The sequence below is a fragment of the Gekko japonicus genome, unplaced genomic scaffold, assembly GCF_001447785.1.
Source record: "Gekko japonicus isolate JY-2015 unplaced genomic scaffold, Gekko_japonicus_V1.1 scaffold15, whole genome shotgun sequence".
Lineage (NCBI taxonomy): Eukaryota > Metazoa > Chordata > Lepidosauria > Squamata > Gekkonidae > Gekko > Gekko japonicus.
This window is the reverse complement of record NW_015165830.1, coordinates 43,347-63,714: the sequence shown is the minus strand read 5'-3', so window position 1 is coordinate 63,714 and position 20,368 is coordinate 43,347. Positions and strand designations below refer to the sequence as shown.

The following is a 20,368-nucleotide window of genomic DNA, read 5'->3' as shown; positions in this document are numbered from 1 at the left end:
GTTCTAAAAGTAAAAATAAGAATTCATCATACTGGCACCAATAATCAAATACCACCAAACAAAAAAGCCCAAACACCTGTCCAGCAAACCAGGAGATCAAGTGGGGCTGGTGATCTACCTCTGACCCCTCCGCGATCTACCTGTTGGACATACCTGGTCTATGCCATACAATATCCTAGAAATCAGTTAAGCCTATTGGCTGTTTCCACCAAAAGAACTAAATATCTGAGTTCTAATTCTGTCTTTCAGTTTTTGGGGCAAGAGGTTGTAGAACACAGGGCACCTTTTGTGATGTGTGTCATAATGTAGGGCAGATTTTGTTCCTTGAAATAACTCATTAACACTTAATGAAATGACTTCTTCACACGTAATGCTTGAAACATGACAACTGTGTTCTAAATATTTAAACCTCACCTGCTTTGGAACCCCAATGAATTCAAGCTGCTTTTTTCTAGGCTATGGTGGGATATCACTGGCAGTTGAAGGACCTAGTAAAGTAGATATCCAGACAGAAGATCTAGATGATGGGACCTGCAGAGTGTCATACTTTCCAACTGTGCCTGGTGTTTACATAGTGTCTACTAAGTTTGCTGATGAACATATTCCAGGTAAAAGAAAGAGCTGTATAGTCGGAGGAAGAGCAAGAGCTGCATTTCTGCTGGCCTTTGGAAATTGGTTAAGTTTCTAGTCAGGTTTTTGATGTTCTGAAGATATGTAAGGAAGGAACATCTAGATGGAATAAACATCTTATAGTGAGAATTATGTTTTTTAGGCCCAGGCAACCAATACTTATTTGAGAGAATGAATCTCTGGAAGTATAGAACTTGCTGTTCTAATTAGCAGTGACAGAGATTATTGGCATGAAGTAGGAGACCAGCTAAAGTAGTTTACAACTATTCACTAGTAAGTTGGCGATCATATTTAGTTGAAAATATGGTGGCCCAGTCTCTCTTAATGGGATAAACGGCTGTAAAGATAGTGTTCTGTAGCCAGCAATGGAAGATCAGCTCTCTGTTGTGTGTTTCTTACTGTGATAAAGCCAAAATTGTCTTGTCTCTACGAATCACAGGTAGCCCGTTTACTGCAAAAATAAGTGGTGAAGGAAGGGTAAAGGAAAGCATCACACGTACCCAGCGAGCTCCCTCTGTAGCAACTGTAGGAAGCCTATGTGACCTTAACTTAAAAATTCCAGGTATGTGTAGTTTAATAGCATGCAAAGTACGATTGGGAACTATGTAAAACACTAGGCCCTCTTACACAACCTAAGTTCCTGTACAAACTAATATAGTAAAGTAATGTAGGAAAAGCACATATGTGAATTGCCTTAGCATTCTGTGTGGTCATCTATTAAAAATGCTTTGTCACTTGACTTCAAGAGACCAGGGAAAGGTGCCTTTGTTCACACTGGTATTTCCAGTGTACATTGCTTATAACCATAACTTGTCTAAGGTTAAGAACATAAGAAGAGCCTGTTGGATCAGACCAGTGGTCTATCTGGCCCAGCTTTCTGTTTCGCACAGCAGCCAACCAGTTGTCCTCAGGGGCAAACAGGGCGCAGAGGCCCTCCCCTGCTGCTGTCTCCCAGCACTGATATTCAGAGGTCTGCTCCTTCTAGACATGGCAATTCCCTTCAGTCACCATGGCTAGCAGCCATTGATGGACCATGAATCTGTCTAACCTCTTTTTAAAGCCATCTGTGCCTGCAGTTACTACCTCCCTGGCAGTGAATTCCACAGTTTAATAAGCATGACATTTAGTTCAGCTGTAGTAAAGTCCAGCACTTCAATCAGTCACTGGACTAATATTCTAATATTTGGTATGTTACTACAATCATAGTCAGCATGTATGTCTTCAGTTGTTGCAATGAGAGTGTTTGCTTAAGGTGTCCTCCACAGGCTTGGTGGGGAGAAATGGAATGGAAGAAGAATAGCCAGAAAGTGCCCAACATCACTGAGAGAACCTTGGTGTCCTATTATATTATCCCGACTAACATAAGATGACAAACTTTCAAATCTGTCTGTGTTAGGGATCTTCAGAAATAGTACATGTATGTTTCAGTAGGGTTAGTGAGTATTGCTTTGGTACTGAGGTTGTTCCATACAATCTGCATTGAGCCACAACAAGCAGCAAGTAGGTTGCAAACACAAATAGTGGAGCTCATAAATAAATCTCTTTTGTTCCATTAACCATATATCAATTTGTATTACCAAACTGTTCAGAAACATTGCTCTGTTCAAGAATGTGTGCAGTAATTCTCATTATGTAGTAGCTTTGCTCTCTTATCCTAGTTAACTAAACATCTTCCTTGCTCCTCACTAATCTTGGATGCTTATCTTTTAGAAATAGACATTGGTGACATGTTAGCCCGTGTAACTAGCCCATCAGGAAGATCTACTGATGCTGAAGTAGTAGAGCACGATAAAGACACCTATTGTGTCCGCTTTGTACCACAAGAAATGGGGGTCCATACTGTGGAAGTGAAATACAGAAGGCAGCATGTGCCAGGCAGTCCATTTCAGTTCACTGTTGGACCACTTGGTGAAGGAGGAGCCAATAAGGTCCGAGCTGGTGGTCCAGGACTTGAAAGAGCCGAGGCAGGCATCCCAGGTAAGGCCTATGCCAGATTCCTGTTCTAGACATGTGCATTCAGGGCTGAGTGTGTGAGAGTCTGTACATTCTTGTATTGAAAAGAACAGTAGCAACATGGATTGAAGGCAGAACTGAACTCTGAAGACTCAATCCACTGGAGTGCAGTTCAGGAATGCTGCCCTGACTCTGTGTGCACATGTGCATAATCCCAGTGCCACAAGAAAGGGATTAAAGAATCTCATGCCTGTTAACTAACAGGAAAATAAGTTGCTGCTTTTTTGTGTTGTCCAACAGCTGAATTCAGTATATGGACAAGAGAAGCTGGTGCTGGTGGGCTGTCAATCGCAGTTGAAGGGCCAAGTAAGGCAGAAATTGCTTTTGAAGACCATAAGGATGGATCTTGCGGTGTATCATACACTGCTCAAGAGCCGGGTATGCATCTTATGTGTTAATGTAATGAGTAGAAACCCATTTGTGAAATCAAATCTGATAACAAAACCTCTGCATTTCTACTTTTCCCTAGACATTTTTTTTGTATCTCTTTCAGGTAACTACGAAGTGTCCATCAAATTCAACGACGAGCATATTCCAGAAAGTCCTTACTTGGTTCCTGTGATAGCTCCTTCAGATGATGCTCGTAGGCTCACTGTTATGAGCCTTCAGGTGAGACATAAGGAAACATCTCAGTAACTTACCACAGTCTGAGTTCATCCTTGTTCTTGGGCTCTTATAATACTCAGTTACTGCTGCACTTTGGAAGAAGGTCTGGTATTAGAAAGTATGGACTTTCCAGAAAGGCATCTGATAGGAAAGAGGGAAGCTAGTACATTTTCAGTTAAGCTATGGGCTTCCACTGTGCTGTACACTAGCACAAAGCTGTAGTTCTGCAAACCCTGGCATATTTAACTATCATTATTTTGTCTTCCTCTTTACATACTACAGTTTAGGATAACAGCCAGTGATAAGTGATGAAGTGATGGCTGTATTATAAATTGGTTTGCAGGAGTGCAGCTATAGCATTGTCACTTCTGCACAGGCAAGTGTGAAGGCATTTACCTTAGGTGTATTCTGAGATGCGCATGAGTGAAGGGATGGGGGCCCCTTGGAGAGCACTGCACAATAATTCTCACTGGCACAGATCATTCCGAAGCAGCAGCCAAATGCAGGGGGAAGTTCTCATTTGTAGATGCCTGTTCATATTCAGCCATTTGCTTTTTTGTGGCTTTCCTGTTACTGAATGCAAGTAAACCCTCTCCAGAATGCCCATCTAAAACCTAGCCTCTTCCAAGTTGCTTCTGTTTTGACTGAGCGTCACCCAGCTAGTCTATGTAGGCTTTTGCCATATTCGGGAAGTTCATTCCTACCCTTTACTTCAGTATTTATGACCTACTTTTTTTGTAGCAGTCTGTGTGCTGGTACTTGATTTTTAGTGAGATTTGGCTGGAAAGATTATAAGAAAAGTATATAAGAAAATGTAGTGAGGTACAAGGATGTTAATCAGCTGTGGTACTGATGATTTTCTTGTGTTTCACTTAAAGACTCCCGACAGTAATGTTTGTCAGCTGGCTTTAAACCCTAAAGAGGGAAATAAAACTGCTTAGGGTAAGGGGTGGGGGACAGGATGATGCTGTTGCAGAAGCTGGGCTTTTAGCACTCAGATCGTTTGTTCTGGGGGTCTACTTGCCATGCTTTTGCTCATTTTCCATTTATTTCTCTCTTGAGGGGAAGGCTGTAAAACGGCATTGCAGGTAAGCTGTGTCCCCAAACAAAGCGCTGCACTTGTATGGTTTCAGAAATGTTGTTTGAATTTTTTGCTATTTCTCTCTTGAGGGGAAGGCTGTAAAATGGCATTTCAGGTAAGCTGTGTCCCCAAACAAAGCGTTGCACTTGTATGCTTTCAGAAATGTTGTTTGAATTTTTTGTACTGACTTCAGTCTTACTGTTAGAGACATGAAATTCATTTGAAAGATAAGCAGGCTTAGCATAGGGAAGTGTAAAGACTAGAGCAACACAGATTTGATTTTTTTAAATTGTTGTGCTGGTATTCTTTAGAAAAGCAGTGCTGCTTGCTAACTGAGTGAGGCTTGTCTTGGATAGAGTCTCTCTAATAGATGGAGCAAACTGGTTTTTGTAAGCCATACCCAGTGATCCTCCTACCTGACAAAGTTGTGTATGCCTTCCAGGCACATTGGTTCATCAAGAGAATGTGCAACTCTACAAACCTACATGAGATTATCCAGTGTTTTTTATTCCTAGTTTAATTCTCAAAGAAATAGGGGGGTGGTGTTTCTAGTTTACTCATGCTGAAATTTAGGTTGCATAAAACCAAAATAGTTTCGGATACGGCTAAACTAAGCAGTTGTTCATATGTAAATTCCACTGCAGGTGTGTACAACTCTGCTATAATTAATGTCAGTATTTTGCTGCTTTTTAATCAAGGTACAAAAACACTACAATCTTTAGAGACAACTGTGTATATCCTGCAAACAAAATACGGTAATCTTAATATCTTATTCATAGGAGTCTGGGTTGAAAGTTAACCAGCCAGCATCCTTTGCCATAAGGCTAAATGGGGCAAAGGGCAAGATTGATGCTAAAGTGCATAGTCCGATAGGCGCTGTAGAAGAATGTCATGTTTCTGAACTGGAACAAGGTAAGGATGTGTGGGAAATGTTGCGCTAGAGTTAACAGTCAAACAAAAGACTTTGTAGTTGGCTAGAAATAGACTTGCAGCCATTGCCTAGGCCATTTTTGGAACCCAGATACATGCAGCTGTTTTTCACAAGGGGTTAGACCACAGTGTTGACCAGAGCTGAATAAAACCTCTTATAATCTGAAGTGCATGTGCTAGTCAATCTTCAACACCTTTAAATTATTGAACAATATCCTAGTGGTGGTTTTATCCACGTGAGAGGACCTTCTGTGATAAAGATACACATCTGAATTGTATTGACAACAGCCATTCAATACATATTTTCACAAGGTGGAGCCCACAATATTCACGGGGGGGATCTCTCCACCCCCTTAGTTTTCTGCCCCTCATGAATGGCAGTGCTGCTGGGAGGGCTGCAGCTCTTGCCACCCCCACCCCCCAGTGATACTGCCAGGCTCACTATGGCTCTCCCCACACATAATGGCAATGCTGCTGGGACCATCACAGCTTCTGGGCCCACTGTAACTACTGGCCTCCCCACCACCCTGAATGGGAATGCTGCTTGGCCACCCCTCACCAATTGCTGCCAATAAGCTGGGCCAGGCACGTCTCCTGGCCTTGCCGCCAGATCTGCAGCTACTTCTCCCCCATCTCTGTTACTGTCGTCAGGGCAACAGCAGCTCCCAGCCACTCTCCATCACCACCAGTGTAGCCAGGTCAGATGCATATTCCAGCCTTGCCACCAGGCCCAACGCAGCTTCTCTCCACCCATATCTGCTACTGTTACCATGGCTGCCATGGCTCTCCGGCCTCTCCCTGCATCGACATCAGTGGAGCTGGCTCAAGTGTGCCTCCTGGCCTTGCCACATTCTCCTCTCTCCTGAGCGTTGTTGCCATCCCTCAGGCCACTGGGCTCCTGCCCCCCCCCCCGGTCACTGACAACACATGGAGGAAGTAGTATGTGCCTGTTCTGCTAGACTTCTGGTCCTGCACAAGAGTGGAATCGGTTGAAGGCATTCCAGGCATCGGCCTCTCTGTGATGTATTATTAGAACTGGGTCATAAATGTGTTGCGAGGTTTGAGAGGGAAAGACCCTCTCCTCAGAGGTATCCCAGTGAGGCATTTGTTGGGTGATTTAAGCTACTCCTAACCTCAACTGTGACTTAGTTTGAATAAAGTGTGCTTTATTTAAATACAAATACAACTAGTACTGTACTTCTCATGGAACAACTTTTTTTAGCTGTCTACTGTTGCAAATAACCACCTCATAGGAGATTATTATTGCTGCTAGCCTTTTGGGGGTGGGTGGGGTAACAAGCTAATAGAAACATATTTGTTTTTTGTGTGTTTGTATGAGTATTTTCGTGTATGTGTGCTTGTGAGCCTGGAAGTCATGGTGACTTCTTGGCGACCTGTAGTGGGGCTAGGACGTTTAAGAGAGGTGGCTTTGATATTGCCTGCCTCTGTGTCCCGGCCCTGGTATTCCATGGAGGTCATCTTTCCAAGTACTTGCCAGGGTCAGCCCTGCTTAGCTTCCGAGATCTGATGAAATCGGGCTTTGCCTGGGTTAGAAACATATTTTTCATTAAAGGCCAATTTAATTGTGAAGGTTAAAATGTAACACTTATATGGAAGACCTATGTGAACAAGTTTTATAAAGGCTGTTTTGTGTTCTGGTCAGCTTGCAATATTAGACCACCCCCTGGCCCATCTGTCTGGGCGAAGTGTGGCTGTAAGCATGTCTTCACATGGTGGTGATTGCTTTTCAATCTGCCCTCAAGGATTCAAGATTAAATCGGTCTAAATTAAAACTTAAATGCTTATGCAGCCTTGTTTGGGAAGTGAGGTATTTTGTGTCAGAATGCAATGGGAGTTCTAGAATACCTACCTGGTGGAATGAGCTCCCAGGAGAGATCCGGGCCCTGCGGAATCTTGGGCAGTTCCGCAGGGCCTGCAAGACGGAGCTCTTCCGCCAGGCTTTTGAGTAGGAGCCGCCACCCCTACTATGCCACCACCGTTATGGGTTGGATGAGGCCCTGAGGAAACACCTGAATGGAAGAAGCCCTAAGCCGTCCACTTGGAACTTCAGACCTACGATCCTTCATCTCCGGATTATGGAAGTTACTGAGCACCACTTTTTATTTAGTACTTTTAAGATGTATTATATGTTTTTAAATTATTATGTATATTATGGTTTATTATGGCAAGGTTCTGCCTTGCCTCTGTAAGCCGCCCTGAGCCCACTGGGAAGGGCGGGGTATAAATGTGAAAAATAAAAATAAATAATTCAAGAAACGAATTCTTTGCCTGCATATGTGTTTCAGATAAGTACGCTGTTCGTTTCATCCCACGTGAAAACGGTATTCATTCTATTGATGTGAAGTTCAATGGAAGCCACGTTGTAGGCAGTCCTTTCAAAGTTAGAGTGGGGGAGCCAGGTCAAGTGGAAAGCCCAGCACTTGTCACTGCCTACGGTCCAGGTCTTGAAAGTGGCATAACAGGTAATCCTTTCCTCTGAACATTGATAAGTAAATTAAGTAAATTGTGAAAATGTATCAGCCTTACTTAAGTGCTTGGCCTTACTGCTTTAATATATGCTGTAGCTCTGAGACTGAATTATGAAGGTGAACTGGAAAGAGCCGATATCCAGGAAGCTGCAGAACTAAATGTCAAAACTAATTTGAGCAACAATTCTCATAAGTTGACATGCCAGTTCAGGTTAGCAATGTTGTTAAGCAAGAAATCCAGGACAAATGTGGCCTATGTCAGTCTAACAGAATACTTCAGAGATGAAAGTGGTATCTAAGCATTGCTCCCTCCAAAGGCTTGGAAAAAGAACTAAATTAAATCAACTGGATTTTGGCAAATGAGGGAGACATCAGCTGCCAATTTACCAGCAGAATAATTATCTGCCAACTTGACTCAGCTTTTTGGACTGTTCTACCACAGTCAGAGCTGTAGTAGTTTCTAGACAGCCATGAAAACAGTGTTTATTTTTAGAACTTGGTTATCCAGTTGGATTCATTTGCTGTAAAAATGGAGCTAGTTATCTGGCCTGTCTTTCAAATACCATTGGATGAAGAAACATTTGCAAAGTTTTATGAATAGGCACTTGCAGTGTCATCCTGAATCACCAGGGACAATTGAGTTTCTCTTTCCTGTTGTTTTACGCAAGTATGTGATGTGTCATTTTGCATGCACATTTCCCTGTGGCAAGAGATTCACTTACTCTAAACCAAAGGTGCTTTCACAGACATTAGCTAGTAAGGTGTCAGCAGGAAATGAATACTGAGTTCATGTGAATGAGTAGGTATTTCCTGAAATATTCTGTGTAAAGTATGGAGTCACCACTTAACTGGTAACACTGTCAAGTGGAGCTGGTGAAACTCTATTCAGTTTATTAAACTCCTGAACTTGTACCTGGGGAGTGAACATAAAAGGTACATAAGCTCTTTATTGCTGTAGGATAAATGCAAGGGTTTTATACCTTGACTTTAAATAAGTGGCTTTCCGCACATCAAGGCTATTAAAATCTTTTGTCCTGCCTCTCAGGCAGGCTTCTGAGGCAGCTAACAGTCCATAAAAACAGTACAGTCCATCAGGTAGCAGTAGCTTACCTTTTTTTAATGGGATGTGCTGTCTGCTTTCCTATACAAAGACTGTGTACTGGGACAGACCAGAGGCAGCCTTAGATTTTAAAAAAATTAGTGTAGAAAGTCTAATGAGGCTGTGGCTAGGATCCACTAACCCTCTTCCACCAAAGTCTTCCTTTGGAGGTGGTCAGTCTCCATCAAAGGAAGATTTGGCAAAAAGGGATCTGACCTGTTACCAGATGAGCTTAGAATCTGTTTAACAGCTGCTTGAGAATTGTCAATAGAAGCTTTCTGGAACTTTTTAAGCCACAGGGGGTGTGTGTGTGGGGGGAGAGGTTAAAACATTTTTTCTAGGTTTTGGGGAATAATTTATAATGCATTAGCATACAAAATTCCACTATTTGGCATATTTATGGAATTTAAATGTATAAATGTCACCTATAAGAAATTTCAAGTGTACTTGATTCCTGAGAAAGCGTTGCTGCTAAATGTCGTACTATGCGCTACCATAGCGGATTTCGTTAATCTTTGCCATCTGAGAGGAGGAAAAAATATAGAAGGTAGAAAACAAATTCTGTAGTAAGCAAAAGAAAACAGATTTTTTTAAAAAGACGAACTCACTCATAAAAGTCCTTGTAGGACTAGCAGCACATTTGGATACTAAGCTAAACCTTGTAATGCTGAAAACACTGAATGCTTACAGTAGTATCATTAAATACTCATGTTAATCGTTGCCCAAATTATTTACATTTAAACAAAAACATTCTTGAAAAAGCTGTATGTCCGCAGGATAAGAGTTTCTTTCGGTGCTCCCCCAAATTTCTCATTTTCTACTGGGGGGAGTTAGAACCCATCCCCCCCAATTCTTGTGACATCCCCCCCCCGGGACCTCATGTTTCTAACCATTGCTCAATGCCTGTAGACTGAAGAGGAGGCATGTCTAAACATACCCGCCAGGAGCTGTAGCCAGACATGTTCCTCCTGTGAGTGTTCAGTGTGCTTTGAGTACCATTTGAGACTACTGTTTGGGATATAAATGTCAACTTGTGGCTTACAATGGCTGTTACTGGTGTGCACTTGCCAAACATGTGATTGAGCCCATCTGTCTTTGCACTCTGTTCTTCCAGGGTTACAATCAGCATTTACAATAAATACTACAAAAGCTGGGCCTGGTACCCTTGCAGTTACAATTGAGGGTCCATCAAAGGTCAAAATGGATTGCCAGGAAGCTCCAGAGGGCTACAAAGTGATGTACACACCTATGGCTCCAGGAAACTATTTAATTGGAATTAAATATGGAGGGCCTAATCATATAGCTGGGAGCCCTTTCAAGGCAAAAGTGACAGGTAAGGTTGGTGAGCCATGGTTGCCAACATGTATATTGCTGGGGTGGGGTGGGGGGATCCAGAAGTACAGAAGGGCGGAGAGTGTCATCTGTGTTTTTAATGTAGCTCTGAAATCTCTTTGTGTTTGGAAGCAGCCAGATGTAGCCATACTGTTGAAACTATGCTCTTGGATAATGTAGGAATTATCTTGCTTTTTTTAGGTCAGCGGCTAGTTAGCCCAGGGATCTCAAATGAAACTTCCTCAATCATGGTGGAGTCTGTGACCAGGTCAACAACAGACACCTGCTACAGTGCCATTCCCAAATCTTCATCTGATGCAAGCAAAGTTACCTCCAGAGGAGCAGGGCTTTCAAGAGCTTTTGTGGGTCAGAAAAATTCCTTTTCTGTAGACAGCAGCAAAGCAGGTAATTTGCCTTACTGTACTCTTCTGTCACCTTGTGGGCATGGAACAGGAGTCACTGGGGGTGGGGGGAGGTATTTGTGAATTTCCTGCATTGTGCAGGGGGTGGACTAGATGACCCAGGAGATCCCTTCCAACTCTATGAATCTACTATTGTGTAGAGTGTTATGTACAGATATCCTGCATACAGATATCCTACTGGTCTATAATGATTAAAAGAAAGGCAAAAAGCTCAGCTGGAGGATGTGGGTGGTAAATGTCCAGCCCTTTCTTAATAGGTGTCGAAACAGTGAAATGGCCATTAACAATGGATTGTTGGGGCCATATACTGTAAACACCCTTGGACATAATGTACCATTCTCAGTGCCCTTTAAATGAGCATCTAGTCTGAGCACTGGCAGACTACTTAATAGAGTTACATGGTTCTTTTACTGCAGAATATTTTGCTTAGTTAGCCTACTGAGAAGAGTAGTTTTTAGATAGCTTAAAGCTGTTGTATCTTTGAGTATTGCTGGAGTCAAGCTCTGCTCCTGTTAAGTGATAATAACTATCTACCTGTTGTGCCGTAGGTTCCAATATGTTGTTAGTTGGTGTCCATGGACCTACAACTCCTTGTGAAGAAATATCTGTGAAACACTTGGGCAGCCAGCAGTACAATGTAACATATGTTGTCAAGGAGAAAGGTGACTATATTCTGGCTGTGAAGTGGGGTGAAGAGCACATTCCTGGAAGCCCATTCCATGTTACTGTTCCCTAAGAAGATTGTCTTGTGTCAAAGTTCTACTTTTCTACAACTACAATCCTGTTCAGAAATAGTGTTTTCCAGAATGCAGATCATATTTTAACATACCCAAACGAAAATCTGTAACTATTTTTAGTGTATTCCATTTTGTCTGGAGTATCATTGTTATAAAATGTAATGCCCTCTTCAAATTCTGTTGTTCTGAATCAATATGCAAGAATCATGTAATGGCAGGGCACTATCCTTTCATGGATTTTAGATTTGCTATGTTAAACTGGAATTTATCTTAGATAATTGGGTATCTTAAACTACTGACTTGTGATGGACTCTTGACTGGAAACTCTTACATTTAGCTGTAGAATATCACTTAGGCTGTTGCCAGTTTACAGTTTGTAAAGAAATGAGGTAAAACTGGTACTTAATGTGCCTTTTTGTATACTTGATTGACTTAATACCTAACAGTGAACTCAAAATAGTGTTTACAGCATAACACTAAAACAGACAATACTTGGCTGTTGACATTTAGGGGAAAGTAGAAAATTGTATTAGGTCAGCTGGTTAACCCAGGTAATATCGGGCCAAAAGGTTAAGAAATCAGTTCTGGAAGTTTTAATCAGAAATGCTCTGTGTGGGTTACGGTTCTTACTTGCTTTAACCATAGTTGTTGGGATGCGGGGTGGGTTGAGTTGATACTGCTGGGTTCCCAAGGACACCATCAGTCGCAACACTTCAGTTGCAACCTGCGGGTTGGTCTTACTCTAATCACTCCTTGTTTCTGCATATAACATGAATTTATTTATGCTCTTATGCAGTTCATATATCAGTTATAATGCAAAGAAGTTCAGCTCCCACACAGGTCGGTAAAATTCAGTTCATGGCTTGCACTTACTTACCCACTGATGTGATAACTAGTCTGGGCAGTCGACTATTAAGAAATGAATCTTTGGGTAATCCTGGTAATGGTAAAAATTGTCCTGTGAAAAGGTTAGTCTAAGGAATTCACTGTGGCTCACTCCTAGTTTGCTTTCTGTGTTTATCCCCTTAATTGTTTGGGATAAAGAAAATAAGCACATACCTTATCTCCTCAACTGGAAGGGTTATTTTAAAGAGCATTCTAATCTACACCAAGAACTAACGGTTAAGACAAAGCTTTTAGTAGATATTGTTTCTCCAAGCTTTAAAATGTGCCTAATAGAAAAAGGAACTCAATGGAAATAATTCCTCCTCCCCACCGTTTGGCAAGAGATTTCTATCTGATCAGCTTTATTTTTGTAGTTGTGTATCATTGCACCAAGTCTGAGCACAGCTTCTTGTGGGAGTAGAGTAACAAGGATTTTTTTACTGTGCTGTGTGCCTTAATGTGAAATACTCACTACATTGTAAACTATAAGGAAAAGCAAAATAAACTGGAACAAATGCAAGAGTGTAATATTGTATCTTATAACTTATTAAAACCGTGAATGTTTTGCTTCATGAAATAAAATGTGCATGTTAAAACTAATTTGGACTGGCTTCTCAGTTCCTGCTGCATCCTGGCTCATGTTTGTCAATTTGCAGTAATCATGTGTTCTACCTGCACCTGTCGTTGGTTGCTGTCAAGAACTGAAATGCAGAGTTTCACTTGATGACAAAAAGTGAGTCTACAGCAGAAGCAATGCATGTGTCATGTGTACATGTGGTCTTTCCCTCTGTTAAAACAGGAGGCATGGCCTTCAGTTTAAACAATGTGCTAAAACACAAGAGAATCATTGATGATAAAAACACATCTGCCATGGGACCTACTTATGTCCAGTGCTTGTGACAGCTGTGGGAAGGGGTATGGGAAATACTTTGCAAATGTTAGTATGGAACAATAAACTCTACCGCTCCCCTCCAACCCTGGAAAAGGGAGTGCCTGCCTGCCTGTTTGGGGAGACTGCTTCCACCTGATCTGCCACCCCTTTCCACCCTGTAGATGAGTTTTGATGACAGATTTGATAGTTTGAATTTCCATTTCTTGCAGAATTGGTCTGCTGTTACTCTTTTTTGAAATGCTAAGCTGCTTTGAGCCCAAACTGAGCTGAGAAAAATGTGTTCTCCTGCTGCTAGAAAGAGCACACTTGATTCTTCTTTGCAGACAGCACCCACTATATTGTGACATTTATTTAGAAACTGTATGTTCTGTCTCTCCATCTACATTCTAGATGAATATTACGTTACACTCTGAATCTCAGAGAAAATATATGAATGGTCAGATATGCAGCTTTTTCAAATGGCTCTTTCCTGTAGTGCTTGTGCCTCCACGTCTCTGAAAGCTCTTAATTGTTGCCATGTGGTTGTGGGAAGGCACGTTCATTGCAACTACCTTCCATCTTCTTGTCTTTGGATCTTTTGAGAGAAGTGAAGGCTTGGTGTGTAGTGAAGTGGTGCTAGTCCTGGGCTTGAATAGGAAGAAGCCAAGGCTCAAGACCTTGTTCAGCTCTGCGGATCACCTTCAAAACTGGTTTGAGCAGTAGGCCTAGCAATTTATCTGGGGATGCCATGCCCCGGGTGGGGGGGTCCCCCGGTTTTTGGGCCTCTTTCCTGCCATCAGCAGCTGGCTGGTGGGAATCCCGCCCCCAAATACGATGTAATGATATCATGCAGAAGTGATGTCATCACATTGGCAACACTGCACAGCAGTGTTCTGGTATCTTGGGCAAAACTCTCTGGTAACCATACAGATTTTCCCCAAATACCAGAGCATTGCAGGCATGATGACATCACTTCCACATGACATCATTACATTGCACACACATTGCGTACTCCCCCCACTCCCGAAAAGTCCCTCACTCGCTGCCAGGTCGATCTGACCTAGCAACCCTAACTTCATCTCTCGTCACCTCAGTCTGACTCACTTCTTCAGACTCCTTTCCTAAAAATAGTGGCTGTTGCATGGATACATGCCCCACATTTTCCACAGTGAACACAGAAACAAAAAAATTATTGGGCTTCTCTTCCATCTCCCCATCTTCTTTTAGCTTCTCTTCCATCTCCCCATATGCATTACAATATGTTTATATACAATTTTTAAATTGTTTCCATTCTAAATTTATACTATTTCTCATTCTAAGTTTGTCTCCTGTTTACTTTCCATTTCTCAAATTTTGAAATTGACCTGTTTCTCATATAAGTTAATTTCACCATTACTGCATAATCAGCAAGGTTATTTTCCCATTCTTCTAAGCTTGGACAGACATCTGCTTTCCATTTTGGAACTGGTAGCAGTTCTGAGAATGCTACCTTTGAGGTCCTGGCCTTTAACTTTCTGCCTAGTAATTTAAATATTTCCTCCAGGACCATACAACTGTATTTCCCAATGTCATTGGTGCCAGTGTGCACCATGACTGCTGCCTTTTCCCCAGTGTTATCAGTTAACTTATCTAGACAGCATGTGATGTCTGCAATCTTCACTCCAGGCAGGCAAGTCAACATGCAGTCAAAATGCCTGTCACAGACCTCACCCTCTATATTTCTAATAATTGAATCACCTTCTACCAAAAGTCCACTCCCCCCCCCATCCCCAGGGGGTATCCTTGGCATGAGAGGATATTGGTCTATTGCCCAAGGAAGGGGTCCCTTCTAGGGGATCACATCTCTCCTCCTTAGACTGACAACCTTTGACCTTCAGACTCTTACTCTAGTCTCACAACAGCAGAAGATCAGCAAGCTCAGGAGTGGGACTATTCTGGTAAATCCCTGATGGGCTCTTCCTCAAACATGTCTCTCTGCCTCAGCTTCCCTAGCCTCAAGGGAATGAACCTGCCCCCTGAGAGCCAAGAGCTCCAAGCAGTGAGATTAAGATTAAAACTGGAGATCTCATATGGTTTCATCAAAGAAAGTGGTATTGCATTTTTCTTCCCACAGAGGAGTAAGAAATTTGGTATAGTCTGAAAACCAGAATGAGTCTAGGTCATTCTCTTCTGAGTTAATTTTTTTAATGAGTTCACAGTTCAGTGATGTTCAATTCTGGCAAAGATATAATTTAGATAGCCTGGAAAATTTTTCTCATGGTATAAATTATCATTTCAAGAAATAGTACAATGACAATTTTTGCAAGTCCACCATGTGAATAAGAGTCAATAGAAATACCAGTGGCAGTGCAGATGCTGATATGATCTCATGTCAGGTCAAATGTATTGTTTTCTGATCTAAACAAAAAATTAACACCTGGTATTTATAAGAAGGAGAAGAGATTGGATTTATACCCCGCCCTTCACTACCCAAAGGTGTCTCAGAGTGGCTTACAAACTCCTTCTCCTTCCCCTTCCCCTCCCCACAACAGACACCCTGTGAGGTAGGTGGGGCTGAGAAGAGCTCTTGACAGAAACTGCTCTTTTTCAAGAACAGCTGTGCCAGAATTATGGCTTGCCCAAGGTCATCCAGCCAGGTGCAAGTGCAGGAGTGGGGAATCAAACCCAGTTCTCCCAGCTTAGAGTCCGCGCACTTAACCACTACACCAAACTGGCTCCTATAAAACCAGTGTCTGCTAGTGGTTGTAGGTTATGTTTCACATGTATTCTGGACCTGTCCTCTTATCCAACCTTTTTGGCAACAAATTCTAAATATTATTTATGAACCCACAAGATACAATTTGCTGCTAGCACCCATAGATAAGTTGCTGTGTTATCTACGAGGGCTGTTACATTTTCTAACAGCTGCCAAGTAGGCTGATCTGTGGGGAGATTCTGTACCTGTATATTAAAGGTTCTTGCCAAACCAAGCCGCTCCCCAGCATAACTCAGTGTCAAAGTTCAGTTTATGAATGTATTCAGGGTACGTCCTTCTCCATATTGATTTACTCAGTACTGAAACTAGGGTGGAGATCTACCACTTGTACCTTTTAACTTAAGGCTTATCTGCAGAGACCCAAACTTCCCATTTCTTTATGGGTACGGTAGTTCTTGCAGTGTGGTTAAATTGGGGAAGAAGGTAGCAGATTGCTGGTATGGAGTGGCTCCTCTGTACAGCTCCCTCTGCTCACATTCTAGACTGTTATTGGTGCTTTTTAAGGCTTTAAAAAAAGAATCAAGGTGCTTACTTTTTAAGGGCCCATGTGGTATCTTTTCAAAGGAAATGAAAGAAAGACACCATACACTGGCATGTATTCAGCTCCCCACTCTATAATTGCATGCTGTGCACAAACCCCTCTACTCCACTTCCTTTCTACAGTTGCCATGGCCACTGTATGATAGAAGGGGGCTTTTATGTAACACAGAGAACCAGTTTATTTGAGACCCGTGTAATACATCCAAACCCCAGGGTGGGTTTTGAGCGGGGCACAAGGCCAGTTTCATGGTCGGGGAAAGAATGCAGGCACCACATGGAATGACAGACAATCTAACATTTTGTGGCTTCTGCTGAGTTTTGCTTTGGTTGGCTTTGGGTGGATTCCAAGAGAGCTGAAGAACACAGACTTGATAAATCCCTTGCCTGCTTCTACGCAGCTTAGATTCAACACTTCTAATTTCCACATAAACATTTCAGTTTAATCACCTGCCTTTAAATCCCCTGTTTCACAAAGTGCACATGGAGAGCAAGTAGATCAGCACAGGCTGGCTAGAGGGGAGAATGTTTCTTTTTGCTGTTTTTGCTTTGATTTTCCGGCTCTGCCAGCTCAGAGAGTTGATTGCATTATCTAGTAATTAATTCCACCTGTTGGCTGATTACAGCATCAAACTCAGACCTGCTACGGCTTCGAGCATCTCACACACACGACCTGCCTCCCTGCAACTTTTCTGCACAGAACAGGAGGAGGGCAAGAAGCAAAGTGCAGACCCTGTTTTGACTGTAATTTGAGCCTGGCTCTTTTGTGCATGTTTCCTTGGACACCAGAAACAGGAAGCGTTAACTTATAACAGGCACACAACAATTGCTGCGCTCTAGTCATCTGTCCAGGGCTATGAAGGGCCTATTAACCACACGAGAGCAGGATGGCTGGAGAGAACTGATCAACAAGGAGGCCTCTTGCAGGGTCAACTGGAAGGCAAAGTATGGGCATAAATACCCCAGGCAGCTGCCTGACAATGGAATTTCTAGAAGGAAAAGTCTCTTGCCTCCCATCAGTCCCACCAGGAAGGAGACAAGCTTTCCCAGTTGTAAGGAAAGAACTACACCAAAGCAGCAGCAGCAGGAACTACCAGAGGAGAAGACAGGGCTGAGTCTTCAGGAAGCTCTTCCAGAGATGAGGGCTCCAACCCCACAGACAACACAGCTGCTGTACCAGGGCATCTCCTATGAAGGCAAAGGCAGACAGCGCTACCTCAAAGAGAGAAGCACAAAGAGCCCTGAGGAGAAATTCCTTTACCCAGTGGTTTCGTCATGGGAGTATGGCTGGCGTTTAGGTATGTATAACTTGTGTGGTGGTTGCCATATTGATTCCCCCACCATCACAGCATGAGAAGCACATAGTATATGTAAGAAAGTCTGCTTTATGGGCAGCAATGCACAAACAAAGCGAGCTTTTGAGTTTCTTTTGGTTCTTTTGTTTTTCTGTTTCTTGTCCTTCATTGGCTTTTCTTGAGGAAAAGTTATTACTAAGTTTCCAAGAAACCCAAGATGTTATATCTGGACAGTTTTATGCCTTATTCATATGCCACAGTTTGCAGTCCAATGGCTACTTCTGGATCAAGGCGTAGGCATTCTACTCTGCCATGGCAGCTTGGGCCAGGCATACACAATCAGCCTAACCTACCTCACAGGGTGGTTGTGGGAATAACATAGAGGAGAGAAAAATGGTGTAAACTGCTTTGGGTCCCCATTGGGGAGGAGAGTGGGGCATGAATGAAGTACATAAATTGAAGGTGAAATTCAATAGGTGAAACTTTTTCTTCCTAGCAGAGACATGGAATGGTTGGAAATACTGTACCTACTGCCTTTCAGTTTACCAGGCATCTGCTAAATATCCAGGAAAAAATGTTGGCAGTCCTTGTTTAATGATAAAGCTTTTATATCTTTTCTTCAAAGCAGGACTAACCTGCTGTTTTGTGCATTAATGTCTTTAAAGCAGAGCTGTGTTCAATGGGAACTATAAAACGTAGAAGATCTCACAGCTTTATATTCAAGAAGATGAACTGTGTACAGATGTACAAGCTTTCAGCTGTGAGCCCTCTGAGACGGTACACTCACATACAAGTTCTTTACAGGAAACTCTTCCTCCTTGCAAAAGAAGGTAGCTATGCATATTGCTCATTGGCCGGCTTGCTGTACAGATGTACAAGCTTTCAGCTGTGAGGCCTCTGAGACGGTACACTCACATGCAAGTTCTTTACAGGAAACTCTTCCTTCTTGCAAAAGAAGGTAGCTATGCGTATTGCTCATTGGCTGGCTTGCATGTCCAGTGAAAGAGCAAGTGGTAAAAAAAACTTCGGTTCTGTGGACAATCTGTGGTGCAATATTGGGGCATGGGTTTTCCTGATGATCTTCTCTGAAAGAACTGGAATTCGCATATTGCCAGGCACATACATTTTATGGTGGGGAAGAGTAAAAATGGGTGACAGCTTGTTTTCTTAAAATTGGCAATAACTAAACAACAATTCAAGTCTCGGATTAAAGGTTTTGCAGCTGTTTTGCTGAGACCTGTGTTTAAGAAAAAAAACAAACAGTGTAATTCTAAATAGAAATACACCTGCTGTGCATAAAAACTTGGGTTTTTTGCCCCCCCCTGCTTATACCTACTCAACAGATTTTTTAAAAATAAAGTCACACCTTATGCAAAATTAAAGAGCATAAAATTACCTTTAATTCATGCCATGAATAACAGAGTTACAAAAATTGTAAGACAGTTTGATTCCCTCCCATTTTTCTCTGTGGGCCGGGGCAACACGTATAGTCCAGTTCTTGGGGGAAACCTCTTCAAGAACCCGCCCTCCCATGTTGTATTGCAGATTTCCTACACAACCTCCCCCTTTGTCAAAACAGGGCTGTGCACAGCACTGATTGTTTGACCCTTGCATCAGTCACAAAGCCACTTCCCTCGCTCTAGCTGGAACAGATTCCAAACTGTAGAAGCAACAGGGGAATTTGAAAAGCAAAAAGAAAGAAAATTCTGAACAACCTTTGAATTGGATAATCACGAATGTGTTCTGACAATAGAACAGGAAGCAAAGCAGAAAATCTGAAGCATACAGGGAGGGAAGAGAGAAAACAGTCTGGTTTAATTCTGGAGCCAGATACCAGTGTGAATATAGGAACAAAGAAGAACAGTTGGTTTTTATACCCTGCTTGTCACTACCAGAAGCAGTCTCAGAGTGGCTCACAATCACCTTCCCTTCCTCTCTCCACAACAGGCACCTTGTGAGGTAGGTGGGGCTGAGAGAGCTCTGAGAGAATTGTGACTGACCCAAGGTCACCCAGCTGGCTTCATGTGGAAGAGTGGGGAATCAAACCCAGTTCTCCAGGTTAAGAGTCCGCTGATCTTAACTACTATATCACACTGGCTCTGAAGGTGGCAAGGAGGTGGCAAGCAGAGCTTTCCCTGTAGCAAAAAGCTTCATACTAGCTTTAAGACCATCAGCAAATTTGCCAGCAAATTTGGAAAATGCAACAGTGGCCACAGGATTGGAAAAGGTCTGTATACATTCCAATCCCAAAGAAGGGCAATACCAAGGAATGTTCAAACTATGGCACAATTGCACTCATATCACACGCTAGCAAGGTCATGCTCAAGATCCTACAAGCTAGGCTTCAACAGGACGTGGATAGAGAACTGCCAGAAGTACAAGCTGGGTTTCGAAGAGGCAGAGGAACTAGAGATCAAATTGCCAACATTCGCTGGATTATGGAGAAAGCAAGAGAGTACCAGAAAAACATCTACTTCTGCTTCATTGACTATGCTAAAGCCTTTGACTGTGTGGATCACAACAAACTATGGCAGGTCCTTAAAGAGATGGGAGTACCAGACCACCTCACATGTCTCTTGAGAAACCTGTATAAGGGTCAAGAAGCGACAGTTATAACTGGATATGGAACAACTGATTGGTTTAGCATAGGAAAAGGAGTACGACAAGGATATGTATTGTCACCTTG

At 42.5% G+C, this 20,368-nt stretch overlaps 1 protein-coding gene across 1 annotated transcript in view; it reads left to right on the top strand.

Moving 5' to 3' along the window:
* Positions 1-12,806, top strand: part of LOC107110009 (filamin-B-like) — a 96,368-nt gene extending 83,562 nt beyond the window's left edge. The window contains exons 37-46 of the mRNA XM_015410716.1: positions 456-608; positions 1,070-1,192; positions 2,341-2,607; positions 2,884-3,021; positions 3,137-3,252; positions 5,110-5,242; positions 7,567-7,743; positions 9,963-10,181; positions 10,382-10,585; positions 11,151-12,806. Coding sequence (XP_015266202.1) covers positions 456-608; positions 1,070-1,192; positions 2,341-2,607; positions 2,884-3,021; positions 3,137-3,252; positions 5,110-5,242; positions 7,567-7,743; positions 9,963-10,181; positions 10,382-10,585; positions 11,151-11,338 — 1,718 coding nt within the window. The 3' untranslated portion in view covers positions 11,339-12,806. The remainder of the gene's footprint in view (positions 1-455; positions 609-1,069; positions 1,193-2,340; positions 2,608-2,883; positions 3,022-3,136; positions 3,253-5,109; positions 5,243-7,566; positions 7,744-9,962; positions 10,182-10,381; positions 10,586-11,150) is intronic.
* The last annotated feature ends 7,562 nt before the right edge of the window (positions 12,807-20,368 follow it).